Source organism: Cydia pomonella, chromosome 4, assembly GCF_033807575.1.
Source record: "Cydia pomonella isolate Wapato2018A chromosome 4, ilCydPomo1, whole genome shotgun sequence".
Lineage (NCBI taxonomy): Eukaryota > Metazoa > Arthropoda > Insecta > Lepidoptera > Tortricidae > Cydia > Cydia pomonella.
In genome coordinates this window covers 14,175,056-14,190,608 of record NC_084706.1, presented here as the reverse complement: position 1 = coordinate 14,190,608, position 15,553 = coordinate 14,175,056, and the positions used below count along the sequence as shown (strand labels likewise).

Below are 15,553 nucleotides of genomic sequence, written 5' to 3'. Positions count from 1 at the left end.
TGAAATTAGAAACCTCAATATCATTTTTGAAGACCTATCCATAGATACCCCACACGTATGGGTTTGATGAAAAAAGATTTTTTGAGTTTCAGTTCTAAGCATGGGGAACCCCCAAAATATATTGTTTTTTTTTCTATTTTTGTGTGAAAATCTTAATGCGGTTCATAGAATACATCCACTTACTTGTGACTTCTATGTAAACAGTACATACAGCTCTTATAGTTTCGGAAAAAAGTGGCTGTGACAGAATCGGACAGACAGACGGACATGACGAATCTATAAGGGTTCCGTTTTTTGCCATTTGGCTACGGAACCCTAAAAATCGATTATAGATAAAGGTGAATTAAAAAACAGCATTATTTACTTTTAACATTTTTAATCACATTTAATAAAAACCGTTTTCGCTTGCTCATTATTCATTTCAGTGACATAGCAACTGGATTCAACAAATCATTTCATTCGTGCATACAGTAAATTTTATTGTAACTAGTAATTATGAGCAATTCATTTAATATTTTTTGACAACCAGTCCGTGCAGTTATCATGAGCGTGTACTTTATTTCAATACCTATATTTAATTTTCTATTTTAATAATTCAAATCAATTTCCTCTTTTCTATTAACGACAACAGACTGGTTGAATATATAACAAAAGTTATTAAACGTGTCCATTTATCTGTATTTACATTACCAGTTTCGTTTACAATAAATTATATTATGTACAATAAAATACGTCCATTGTTATAATAATAAGTGCGATTGAAATTAGAATCATTCGTGAAATTTTTCATTAATGATTGTATTATAATTATACATCATCGTATGTACACACTAAGACATAAATTATTTTAGCTTAGAGCCTGCCCACACTTGTTCCCTCTTAGTAAACAAGTGGCATTACGAAGAAATACTTAAATATTATCTACGCTTTTCCTCTAAAGTATTTACATTTTGAGTTCATATCAGTCATTGTCTTGAAACATGATTATTCTACTCATATTATATAATTAAACAGAACACAAACATTCATATTTATTTAAATACTTACATAATAATTTGACTTCGTCATTGAATTTTCCCCAAAATAGTATGAAATAGACATCGAATAAATGAATAACTTTACTAGGTATTTAAAATAAATATTGTTTTTATTAACAAACCGATATTAATTACTACAACAATCAACAACATTACTATATCATATCACGAGTAAATAAATGTAGGTACATACACAACGTGTAATAGAATATTTCTATGTATGGACCTTGGAGGATTTAAGAGCTTACCCCTCTGTCGAAAACCTCGGCCAATGGTCATATGTATCGTATGACTGGACTGATGTTTATCTGACATTTGTCCGATAAACTGGACTGACGTTTGTCCATACATTTGACGTGCCCCTTCCCCGCAAAATCGGCAGACTATTTTGTACAGAAAATTACCGACAAGTCGTCTCCAGTTTTTAAATCCTTGTGGAGGGCCTCTACTATAGTGCAGAGTTAAAGAAGTTTTAACACGTTTTATTTCATTTTGTCATGAATTAGGTACTGCGTAGGTACATTCTAGTTTCTGTCAAATCCCATTTTCTAGGAGAGTGGAGCCCTGAATATCACGTAGCCGATTTAGTGGAAATCAAGAATATCACGTTGGTGTCATTACTAAAGTCGTTTAGTAATTATTATGTTTTCCTCTTCCCTGAACACTGTACCCCTAGTGTAACTGTGATCGACATCATAACGTGACGAACGCGTTTGCGTTAAGTGTCATTTTGTATAGGATTTTGAGTTTCCAAAACGTCCCGCTTGGCGCGCTCTTTCGAAATTCAATACAAAATGAGACTAAACGCAAACGCGTACGTCACGTTTGGAAATCGAATTTATTTACACTAGGGGTACTGGATTACCATAGGGTATGTTATACAATCTTGAAACCAAGTACGCTAAATATCTGTTTATTATATGGCCTACAAACCTACATATCTAGGAGACTTGATATCCCGGGATCGATTCTTTCAGTCGGGGTTCTTTGTCTCCTTGTCATTAATAAAGTTTACCACAGGGTCCTATATGCGAATAAATAAAAAGAAACTTGACATCATTTGTGTAAAAAAACCCTTAGTATGATACTCTATACAATAATAAAAAAAAACAGGGATCGACTTTGCCGAGTACATACACACCGTGTTTTTTTCGTTAATTTCAAGGGTGCATCCCTTAGCTTAAATTAAGTAATTTTCTCAAAGACACCAGTATTCTAATTAACTCCGTTTCAGAGATAGCCAATAATTAATTTTATAAGGCGAGATGAGCGTGTACACTTGCCTTAGGGCCTGTTGAGATATTGATTAGTGTTTAGTACGAGTTCATACAATTGCTACTAAACGTAAGTACCATTTCGGACGATCGATGTCCGGAATGACATTGATATGTCACAGTTTTCAATTGTTTGGTTGAGTAAGATGTAATGCCCATGTTACAATAACGCTATAATTAAATATTGCATACATTTAATTACTTTTTACAAAAATAAATACACGGTGTATATTAAACGTCATTTAAAGTAAAAGTTTGTCATTTTCATAAGATTATCCAATATTCTTAAATTAATCTTAACTACGCATATAAGAAACAAAGAGTACTTAATATTAATATTGAGTTTAAACGCAACTCTCTTGATGAGCCGCCAGTAGAGGCGTTCTCGTCGTAACCACCTCTCGATGCGACCTCACCGCGCCATTGATACCGCTTCGACCAGATTCACTCTGAAAATAACCATCAAATTAGCAAAACAAACTACCAATTGGGAGTAAAATTCACTCACGAAGGATTCTGATACACCATAATCACACAAAGTATTTATTGTTTTCGTAAGATTAACAACTCAAATTTGTCCTTCTTATCTTAAATGTAGTTTCTGTAATACATCAATAAAGAATTATTTTCTGATTTTTATTTAATTTCAGACCGTCTAGTTTCTGGAGATCCTGAGCACTGAGTGCTCCTTAGCTTAGCAAGGATACATCTAGTGCCACTTTGAGTTAGCGGACCATTTCGACAGTTAACATCCAAGTCTCGCAGGCGTATAGGGTGTAGACCCTGGTTATTAGTGACTAAGAATTTGATTGATTTTTATACCTACTACTTGCTATTTTCTTACGGCCTACCAAATTATCGTGTCTATTTTGGGATTTCTTTCATTTACTATAGGTACCCTAATATTACCTGAAATTAGAAGTAATAACCCTTCCGTTCGATTAAAACATTACAATTACTAAGTCAATTCTAGAGGTCTCGTTTGCATCAAAATGATTATATATGTATACATATATTTAACCTTTAATGCATAATACAATAAAGTACAAATGGCAAACTTAATGCCTTAAGGCATTCTCTATCAGTCAACCATTGGGCCAAACAGAGACTTACAATTGGTGCAGAGAAGAAAAGTCAGTACAGAAAAATAAAAGTCATCTAAATACTACTTTTACATAGTCAACTTTAAGTAATAACTACTTAAACCTTTATTTAATGAAAATCAAGCATTTAATAAATAATGACAAATTCATATCCGCAACGCAGGCTTCCTCAGGAGGGTACAACCACAAATCAGCAACAGGCGTCGTCATTGCACACAAACAATAAAGCTATCCGCAACAGACTTCGTAATTTTTAATAAACAGTCATTTTATTTAAAAACGACCATCCCGAAACTCATTGGTACGAACCGAGATAAAACCCGCGACCTCCGAATTGTAAGTCGCACGATCTTACAGCTAGGCCACCAGCGCTTTTATAGCCATAGAATAATTATTGTTACTGCGTCTGATTTTTTTATTTGCAACAATCCCAACACCTTAGTACACAAACCAAACCCCACTGCCAAATTGGTGACCCCGACGTGATAAGGCGAGTCCCCGGTAATTGTTAATATAGCGCCGGTTCGGACTCGGCTAGGCCTGACCGGTGACCGTAAGCTGTGTCGTGGCGTCTATCAGTCTATGCCTTCTTGGATCGACTAGTAAGTCGTAATGGCTTAAAAAGTCTACACCAATTATCGGCTTAGCCACGTCAGCAACAACAAATCGCCATGGTAAATCTCGACACAGTCCTAGGTTTAGAGATATCGTGGCGCAACCGTTAGTTTTGATGGGAGTGTTATTCGCTGCAACTAGCTCATACAAAGATTCTTCATTGTGAGGGGCTAGGCTGCGAGTATATACACTTAACTCTGCTCCAGTAATCAAAAATCTGATCCCAGAGCTTCTGTCCACGATTAATACTCGTTGTAACGTTGTTGTTGTGTTTGGGAAACCATTCGCCACTAATGGCTCCCACTCGCGTGTCTCGCATTGTCGGCTGTTTTAAAAGCGCAGGGCGATATGCAGTTATGAGGTTTATCACCGTTATGTAGCTAGTCGGTAACTTCAGCGACTTGAATTTGCCGTAATTATCATGATACCAACACATACCACTTGCTGAGTTGCTCCTTGAGCGAGGCTGAGATCTTCGTCTCAAACGTGAGCGTGCTCTGCCTCTGTGTCGCGCACTTGTATCGAGGGACAAAGCTTTCAGTTGTTGCCGCAAGTCGGCAACTTCACTCTTTAAAACTTCTAAAACTTTCACCACTGGATTCTCCGTTGTCGCAATGGCAGGCGTAGGTTTCATTTCATTTGATTAAATGCGCCTGGCACAGCGTTCCAGCGAGATTTCTTAAATGCCGCAAAAATTGAGAGGGTTTGCGGTCTGCACCTATGTGTTCTCGTTCCAGAAGCTTGCGCGTATTCGCCTCTTGTGATACACCTAACCTCATAATTATGCCGGTCTTAAGTGCATCGTATTTATATTGTATTTGTATTTTATTTTCTGGCAGGTCGATCAGTATATCCAGCACTTCTGTGACGGCATGTGGCGCTAACACACTCAACGCACGCACTAGATCTATGGTCGAAACACTTTTTTACCACTAAGAGTCTATGTGACGAACGGGATACTTGTTCGGTAACGCGCGGTCAATCAAATTTTTATACCCAAAACGGCTTAACTACGCCATTCGGATTATGTGACTTCCCATACATTACTTTTGGACTCCGTAACGCAGCTCAGACTTTCAATGTTTTATGAAAGAAGTGTTACGTGGTTTAGACTTTTGTTATTAAGCGATTAAGTGACAGTGCAGAGATGAATCCTTCTAAGTGTGTAATGGTAAAGTAGAAGCTATATGCTCCTTTCCACTCCCTACCACAGCGAGGCATTTGCGACAGTTCTTAGGTATGCCAAACTTTTACAGACCTTTCTTACCTAATGTTTCAGCGCATCAAGCTAGATTAAATGACTTACTGAAGAGTGATGTTAAAGGTAAGGTGCCTATTCATTGGACACCTGAGAGTATTAAAGATTTTGAGGCCTGCAAACAATGCCTCGCCGATGCAAAAATGCTGGCCCATCCTCAAGACAACGCTGACCGGCGCTATTCACAGATTCGTCCGATACCAGAATTGGCGTATGACAGAGACGTATGGCGTATTTATGCCGCTATCAAACAATTTCAACATAATAAGGAAGCGCGACCATTCACAAGATATACTGACCACGGCACGTATTTGCGAAAAAAGATAAACAATGCACTTCAAAACGGTTCCGCTACCTGGATTTTGTCGGTCAGTTTACAACCGATATCCGACATATTCGCGGAGAGCAAAATATACTTGCCGATACAATGTTCCTATTGTGTACGTATTTGCGAAGAAAGATAAACAATGCACTCCAAGACGGTTCCACTACCTGGACTTTATCTGTCAGTTTACAACCGATATCCGACATATTCGCGGAGAGCAAAATATACCTGCCGATACAATGTCTCGCATTGAAATCGATCCAATAGAACAAGAAATTGATTGGAAAGCTTTAGCCTTATCTCAGAAAACGGACGACCTTTTATCATCGCTACTAAACAAAACTGATTTGATGCTACATCTCAAGCTTGTACAGTTACCTGGACTTGAAGAAATATTTATTGCGACATTTCTACTCCGTCTGTCCGGCCTTATACTACTGAGCCTCTTTGAAAAACTGCATCATCTTTCTCATCCAGGAGCCAAGACTACGATCAAATTAGCTACGCAGAAGTTCGTCTTGCCGTCTATCAAATCAGACTGCAGAGAATGGACTCAAAGCTATTTAGCGTGCTAAGGTTACGCGTCACGTGTCAGCCTCTGTCGGATCATTAGCACCGCCTTCTACTCTGTTTGAACACGCGCATATAGACATAGTTGTAATGCCAATTTCGGAACGATGCAGATTTATTTTAATTTGTTTTGATCGTTTCTCTAGGTAGCCGGAAGCTATACCTATTAAGAACCATGAAGCAGAAACTGTAGCATGGGCATTTTACTCAAATTGGATCGCACGTTTTGGCGTACCTCTACGGCTCACTACTACAGACCAAGGCCGAAATTTTGAGTCGCATCTCTTTAGAGGCTCAAATAATCTGATCGGTACGACCCAACTGCGAACTACTGCATATCACCCAGCTGCCACTGGATTAATTGAGCAATTTCACCGCCAACAAAAAGCTGCAATTAAATGTCATCAAAACGACCTATGGACACGAGTTTTACCTACAGTTATGATGGGTAATTGCGCAGCATTCAGGAACGATCTGCAAGCTACGTCCGCTGAAAGCATATTTGCCTTCTTTCTTATTTCGTGAAAACGATAGAAAGAGGCAATGTATTTATGTTGTCTGATTAGTTAATTTATCCAAGCTACTTTTCAGTTAGTCCCGATCCGGTGATTGGATCAAAGAGTCGAGGAAAATCTTCAAATTAGCCTTTAATAGGCACACACACTTGTAGCGATTTGGGTATTTCTATAGCAAGCCGTGCATTTGCTCTTGAATGAAGACCAAACGAAACATAATTTCTTAATCATACTTGTGTCACGTTGACCGAATCGTTTCTTTTGTCGCTAGATGCCGTAAATAGCTTATGATCATAAATTACTTCATGTTAAATGGAACTAATCATGAAGACAATAAAGTGATCAATACAATGGAATTCCGTATGGGAACGACGTTTCCTAGGCATGTGTACGCTCCTTGTAAAGTAAACACACACTACGATCATATACAAATTATATCTACATAACCCTCTATGATGCGTCCAAAAACCGCAAATTACAATCAACATAAACTGGTTTGTTATAAATTCTTGTTTATGCATACCTAAATACAGAAAACGATACAAAGAATAAAGAATATTAGGAAGAGGCAAAATAACAGGCACAACACATTTTTTATCTATGAAATCCAAATTGATGTGAATTTGTTTTCTAAGAAATCTAAAAAGTATCTCAAAGTAGGTAATTCTCGTGGCGTTTTCAGTTAATCTACGTAATCATTGTGCATTTCCACGTCCAATTTCTGCGAGAGTAGGTGGACTATGATAAGGTCCCACGTCGATGTGTCTACGCCAAGGTTTAAGACATTCTTTAGCAGTGTCGTGGATTTTCTTGATTGATGCTGCTGAATGTTGCTGTATGATGGGGAGGCTTAGTAAAACGTTGAGATGCGAAGAAAAAATCATCTTCTTATTGTAATATCTATGATTTAAAATATCCCAACATGTTTCATAGGTTGTCTGAACTGATAAGTAAATGCTGGATTAGTTTTTCTGGCGTTTGGCGTTCGGAATCGATGGTATCATTGTAATTGTCAAATATTGGTGTAATAATGATATACAAATTCTGGAAAATCTCTGAAAAACAAAGGGATTAGATTTGACCTCATACAAGATGACGTTTAATTGAGTGTGTTATCAAATCTGTCAATGGCGGTTGTAATATGTAGTTCATGAGCACATCATAGAAGGCTTAATATGATATTAAGGATAGCCTTAATCAGGCATTAAAACATTCGTGTGATGTTTTTATCAAACCTGCTTCCTCCTCGTTTCATAAACCCACACTCGTATTTTAATGCCTATCACTATGTAGCAGTCACATTAACTACTATGACGGAAATTTTAAACCGTTTCGATACTTTCGATCTGTTTTTGTTGATTATTTAAAATAAGAATATCGGTAATTCAAGAAAGCCGTTTCTAATCAAAGCTAATTATCGGCGGTTAGAATCCTACAATATAACACTGTACTCGTAGCATTAATATAGCATTGTACTCGTAGCATGAATTTGCATATGTAACCTAAACAACATATTATTGCTCGACTCCGATGAAAGCGAGGTTAATCGATCGCCAAATGGATATCTACTTAAGTTGTACTTATAAAACGATGATTATGTCAAGTGTTAGTAATGTGTTTTATTATCTACCTGTGAGTCAGCGTAAGCAGCGTGCTGTGATATAGGCGTTGTCGGTGACGTGCGTACCATGCTGTGGGCGCTGCCAGAGTGTTTCGGCTCGGGCGACGCCACCACAGCGGAGTACTGCGGTGGATCAGGCGGACAGTTCACACCTACACAGACTTTAGTAAGCAGTGCTTTCAAGTACTATAATCTTTGTAGCACAACTGCCACCGCCAAATCGTGAGCCAGCGTGGCCAGCAGTCACGCATTAATTTCTTATGGCGCAGTCAGTTGTGCTGAAAATGCAAACTAACAAGCTAATAACTGAAAGCATGTTTTTTATTGAACAATAACCTAGTACCTTACTCTCATAAATACGTGCATCGTAACTATTGTTAGTTATCGCTAGGGACAGATAATAAAAAAAACATAAGATGAGTCATAAAACTGGCTGCCACCTCATTGTTTATAAATTTAATTAAACTGTGTGATTTCACTTTTTTAAATCGTTATAATTATGTGATAAAAAAATCTGATTTTAATAAGAATAATATTTAATTTATATAACATGATTAGGATTTTAAACCCATATTAAAACTGACTAATAAATAACTATAACGAAAAATAAAACAATAAAGCAGATTATAAATCGAAGAAATCTAGAGAACTCTTTAATTATTAAATAAAATAAATGAAAAAATATATCGATTAAAAAAAATAGTGCACCCCCTAGGTAAATTCTAATTATGTGTAAAAATCAACAATAATTGGTTTTAAAATCATCTGTCAGGATATTACGGTTAACTTTTTATTTTCGGAGAAAACTCGATTTTTCTGATACGCACCAAATAAAGATTTTGAAAAAAAAAAATATAATTAATTATTTTTCCAACCAAATTAGCTAAGATTAATTTTTGGACATAATAAAACCAAACAAAAGCTATTCCAATAAAAAAAAATCAAATTTAAGACTTCGGTTTCTATTTCTATGAAGGCCGATTTTCAGCCCACCGTGTAACGCCCGAAAGAGCACCGTGTAACGCCCGAAAGAGCGCCGCGTGCTCCTTAACCCCAACTTCAGTTGGAAGGGTGGCACACCATGCCTCCACCATGGCAGCCTCATCCGCTGTTGCGCGATCCAGTTGGGCCACTGACCACCTTGGGAGTTTTATTTGTCTGCGCCTGCCGCCCAATCCGTTAGGCTGTATTACCGTCTGCAAGGGGGAAAGCCTCATCCGAATGTATAAGTGATCGGAGAGGGTTACAACGTCTACCAAAACGTGCCATTGGTTTATGCGTGCAGCAGTCGCGGGGGTCGCAAGCGAAACGTCTACAATGGACCCGCCCTGCCGCTGCACACAAGTATTTGCGTTACTCCGATTAAGAATGGCCATATCCATTGTGGCAGCCCAGTCCACAAAGGGCTACTTCTTTGGCGTTCGTGACCGTGGAGCCCCATGCCGCGCTCTTAGCATTAAGGTCTTCGAGGACCATTATTTGAACCGGTGCTGCCCTTCGGAGAACGCCCCCCAGATTCGCTAAATAGTCCTCAAATTCCTGTTTCCAGTGGAGTTAAGGGCGGAAAGCCACCTGTTGCCGGCACTACCAGGGCCACCATGTCATTAGTCGCTCCGACCCAATTCTGTAGAGGAGGGACAAAATAAGGCTCAGCCACCACTGTAACTCTAATGTTCCACTCCACCATAACTTGCATAGCAAGTGTTGAGCCCGGGCGCAGTGATTTATGTTGGTCTGCAAAACCTCCAGTGCTTGTTGCGGGTGTCATGGCATCAATGCTCCATTTCTTGTCCCTCATTGTTGTTTTCCTCGAGTGGCGTGGTGGTCACCGGAATCCCGACCGGGGACTTTCCCTCTAATATTTGGGGGTTTGCATGATAACTCCCCCGTTAGGCCGTTAACGCGGACTCCGTGCAGTCTGTCATCCTGTGCCCAGGCTTGCTGCAGCGGTAACACAGATTACCGCGCTCTACAGAAGAGGGGCACATCACTCTGGTGTACCCTGTGCCCATGCACTTATAACACCTCATGGGTGTGGGATCGATTGCCCTGACTATGGCGGATGACCAGCCTACAAGTAGGCGTCCCGCATTTAATTTTATTGGCCGCCCCGATCGGGCACTGGGCCAAAACAGCACCAGACCCATTAGGGCTAACCCAAACTTTGCCTGCCTTTACTTGGGTCAGTGGGCACTCCTCCTTGGTAGCCATAGCCTTCTGAATGACTTCTGATGTAGCTGCTTCATCTAAACCAGAGATTAAGTTGGGCTAGTTTGACCGGACGATATACTCTGGCAACTTCTCCTACCAGACCCTCAAGTTTTTTGCGAAGAGCGTCAGTAGCTCTCCCGTTGTCTGAGTTGGGGACTTCAATAATCCGTGCCCCATCCGCCGTCTTCCTGACCTTGAGGTAGTCCATACCAACATCTGCCAACCTAATGGAAGAGGTTGCCTTGGCTATAATGCTGGCATATGTGTCCTCAACATCAGGATTCAGCGCTACTACCACCGCAGCAGTGGTTGGTTCTCGCAGCTTTTTCGGCCTCAAAGCTGCCTTGGCCCTTGCAGGTGGAGTTTTAGCAGCTTTATCCGATTACTTTTTTGCCTTTCTCCGGATTGCATTCTTCCACTCTCCCTCAACTGGTGGTGGTGGGGGTGGTGGGTAATCCGGCCTGGAAGGTTCCGACTGATGTTTGGCTGTAGCCTTCTTTTTCTTTTGCAACGCTGGACCGGGCCTTGCCGGGGGCATCAGAGTGGTCCCTGTTGTGACCTGTTTACCGGCTGTGGCTGCTTAACCTTCGTTAGTGGCAGAAGTTGCACATTGAGTAGGAAGCGGGTCACCGAGCTTGTGCATTAATAATTTCGCCCAACGTTTTAAGGAGTTCATTGTTAAGCTCTTCCTTGAACTCTTTAAACACCTCTTTTACAGCTTCCGGATTTTCTCCGGACAGTGCCGTCTGGGCAGCGCTCTTCCTCTCGGAAAAAGCCTTGCATAGCGCTTTGGTCTCTGACTGGAATGATGCAAGCTGTTCCCTCATTCTTTTGTTGTCGACTTTCAGGGTCCTCAACTCATCACTCTCTTCCCTGGTTTCCACACATACTGGTTTACTTACATAATTTCAATGGTACAAAACCAACAGGCAAGTAAGTGTCATCTGACCCCCGTACTAGTAAGAACTGTATCACGGTGGGTCAGAATTCACCGTCCTTCAACACGTACCAATCAATTTACACTGCAGTTTATTACATTTATTTATTTGTATTCCAAGATAACTTAATATTTAACATGACGACAAGGTAAACAAAGGATGAATAGTGAACAATTTTTAGCATCTGGACTGCGGCCGTTGCCAGGCCGTTTAAGAAGTAAACAAGTATTATACGCAAAGACTTAAGATTATTTTTGTTAGACTTTTGTTACCTATTATGATAATGTATAAAGCAAGAATAGAAGAGCAAGTTGCTGTTGAATAATCCTGGCTACGAGATTATGTAATGATTATTGTAAATATTTATAAGGCATGAAATGTGAATAAACGTTTATTTATTTATTATTTTTATTTATGTCTGTGCGAGCACTCTCCGTTAACAAGATAACAACCGGAGATGATATGCCTGAGTGACTATCCGAGACGGCAGCATGCTCGACAAATGTCAACCTTACCGTCCTTCAGGATATATTTCCGGTAGCTGTTCGTCATCATTACTTCGTCCACAATTGTACAGACAAAACCCTCGGTTTCTCCGAAGACGTCCTCGAATCGTAGCCAGTTCACCGACGCGAGCAGGTCTACATCGGTTCCCGTGAGAGCCATGTAGAACCGCCCGTATAGCGCCTTATTCTCTCATTCGGCCTTGCGATACGCAATACTTAGTACCACTTTTGTGCCAGTTCTCGTTTGCCAAGGACAGCGTCGTGAGGTTCCTGTCTACTGCCACCACATCGCTGTCTACTGTCACGAACTGACCAGCGTAGCATACGGCGTATGGTGAGCAGTAGTTGAACCCTTCGAATCAGGGCATGCGGCTCGGACTGAGTCCACCTTAGTATACCAAAGGAGTATGTGATTAGGGCGCGCTTTTACACAGGAGGCGTTAAAGCCGCAAAGACTGCCCTCTGACAAAAGACTAAGGACTTTTATGAGCCGACTGAAAAAGCGCTTCTTTATCGACTGTTTAATGATTTAATTACTTGTATTATTAAGAACTGTATCTACTAATCTGCAGTTCTTGCAGACTTCTGAGCCTAGATTGGAGTCTGATGAATGTATCTCTGCACATGTATACAACCTTTATGATAATAAATTAAGTGTACTTATATTTGCATTTGTAAAGCGCGGGAGGCCCGAAACATCCGAGACGCACGCCTTTAGTAATCAAACATATTTTTTTTAAGAATTACTTCAAAAGTATTTAAGTATTTAATTTATAACAGAGGCGAGAACTACCTGACTGACAAACATGCATGGTCCAAACCGGAAACTATCAAAATCCAGCAGCAATTAAATTATTTAAATCTTCTCGAGCAGAGGTGTAAACTAATTTGTAAACTGTTGATTTATTTGACGTTCATCATAACTACATTGTACCTAATATGCCTAGTTGAAATTGTGATCCTAATTACAATGAGCGCGTGAAAAAAAAAACGATATTTAAGTAAGTAATTGAATTTCATCATGTCAAAATAGTAAGCGTGAAACTATAATAAAAAATAAAATGCACTTTGAAGTTATTTTCCCTTTTTCGATGATTCCTCAATCTTTGTGGCGTCACTTTAACTTCACCTGTAACCGATAACTTTGTTGTTTTTTTATTGATATTAAATACTCTGTACAAATTCTACCGAATAGCATCATCGAGAGCACGCGTCGTACCTACAATGTCACCTCTGCGTCGGTCCGCCAGCAGGTGCTCTCAATTTTAATTCAAAATAAGTTATTTGTCATCAAATCTAGTCATATTTATCCCATTTAAATAATACATATTTCATGCGGTTTTTTTGGAATGTACACCCAGCTGCAAAATTGCATGGCAACTTTATAAATAAACTCGTTCATAATGTGTCCATGCAACTTTGCAGCTCCCTTTACTCATGGAAGCGGCAGTTTCACGTGGAACCATTGTTCTTCCTAGCAAGAAAAAAAATTTATTGAACCTCATTTATTACTATATTATCCTAAATAAGAAAAAAATCGTTTATTGATTAGATAAAAAATAAAAAAAATACTTTTATAATAAAAACTTCATCGAACTAATAAAACTACTCAAAATCAATACAAAAGAAAAAGGCTTTAATAATCAAAACGGCAATAATGTAAATAAGCAAAAATTTTAATTCAGATGAGTGCAACATACATTTTCAAATCATGAGAACAAACTAAAATAGAAACAAAACAAACTGCGAACTGAGGATTGAATAAGAAGTTGCATAGAAAGAGGTTTCTGGAAAACCGACTCATTTAAAGCAACAGCGCTCCTTGTTACTGCTGGTAATCAGATTATTCACTGCCTGGTGGCGAGCGGACCATCGACCCGTACAAAACATAAACAGAAGAAAATAAACAAGCTTGCCGCTAATCCGTGGAAAAAGCTGGACCGGCAAAAAGATAGCTCGCTAATAAGTAAAGTTTTTAAGTTGGAATGTCGAAGCCCTGACGTAAAAGTCTAAGTAAACACTACTTTTAACTTCTGGTATTCTGCAGTTTGCTGCCAACAACTGGCTTTATACGATACAAGTTCCGCTGCATAGGACCGTGTTTCATAGATTGTGTGTAAAAAGTTTTTATCCTTACAAAACATGTACTATTTGAAGTTTACGAATATATATTATGTACACCCATACCATAAACCTACTTAATTTGTTGAGAAACCGTGCCGCGTAAGCAGTGACCAGCATCACAACAACCGACAAGTTTCTTGTCTTTGGTGGAAATAGCTAACATCAGTTGAGTAATGTAAATGTTCTTACACTATCATAATATGTTGTAATGTTGTATATTGTAAAGTTATGAGTTTCAAATTAGGAACAACAGTAAAACGAATATAATTTTAATTAATGCATGTTCCCGTATAAATATGCTGTCGATACAAGGAATCAGTTGTATAAAATTTGCACGGAATTTGATCTGGTGCGACATGAGAATTTCTTTCTGCGACATGAGAAGGGCTTTCATTGCGGGTTAATCTTGCCGCCGTTACTAATTACTCTAATTAGCAGTGCAGGTTATTGGCCTTTGCCTTCTGAACATCGTCTTGGGGTACTTACTCATTAATATATGTGTATATAAATCAATGTATGCAACTGTATAGATAAATAATTAGGCCACAGAGGTTTGTCTTGCCACCATTACTAGTTGTAGCAATGCAAAACATTGCCCTTTGGCTTCTGAACTAGTCCAAGAGTACTTATAATTATGTGTGTAATAAAGTAATGTAATCGAATTTATCTACACACATATCATAAACCCTCTATGATGCCTCCAAAATCTGTAAATAATGGCCAACATTACGATAAACTGTTATGTTACAACAAATTTCTTATCCTTGATGATGTTGTAATTGCTTCATAACTACATCAAAATCGATGTGGTTATACATTCAAATGCAACTGCAATGCAACATCTCGGAAAAAAAAACCAATTCGATTTAACCTCTATTCTAATATCAGTCGAGATGCCTTTTTGGTCAAAATGAAATGTCAATTGCTACAATTTTGACATATCTCGCATGTTAGTTTGTCTCGAATGATACGGAAACAGGCCCCCGACTCTAGTTTGTCTGTGAATTTAAAAAAAAAACTACGAATGCGTGACATGCGTGAAAAAAAGTTTTCATTTACCGCCATTTGACGTACAGTTATCTTTTAATTAGTTTTAATTATAAAATGAATATGTTTTGATGTTTTTAAAGTAACAATTGCAAAAGGTGCGTGTAAAATGAGCGATAAAAATATCTTTAAATGAAAAAAAAAACTGACGCGATTGAGAACAAACTAAGGTTTATAATAGAATAAATATAATATAATACGACTTTTAATTTAGATAGTTGAAAGTTTTTCTAATAATATTTTTTTCTCTTCCTAGCGTGTGGCAGCTTTTACGGCCCCGTTTTTCATATTTGCCTACATCACCCCATTACCTGCTGGAATTTTTATAGTTTTTTGGCTGTTTCTTTCTTCTCTTATAATACACTTTTAATTTGAGCTCAATAATAGTTGGGAGAACGTCACTGCAGGA

At 38.6% G+C, this 15,553-nt stretch overlaps 1 protein-coding gene across 3 annotated transcripts in view; it reads right to left on the bottom strand.

The window, feature by feature from the left end:
* Positions 1-325: 325 nt before the first annotated feature.
* Positions 326-15,553, bottom strand: part of LOC133517124 (hemicentin-2-like) — a 217,322-nt gene continuing 202,094 nt past the window's right edge. For 2 of the 3 annotated variants that reach the window (XM_061850284.1, XM_061850283.1), the window contains exons 16-17: positions 8,328-8,470; positions 326-2,760 (exon numbers count right to left, since the gene is read on the bottom strand). In XM_061850284.1, coding sequence (XP_061706268.1) covers positions 2,656-2,760; positions 8,328-8,470 — 248 coding nt within the window. In that variant the 3' untranslated portion in view covers positions 326-2,655. The remainder of the gene's footprint in view (positions 2,761-8,327; positions 8,471-15,553) is intronic. The other variant, XM_061850285.1, reaches the window with a different exon arrangement.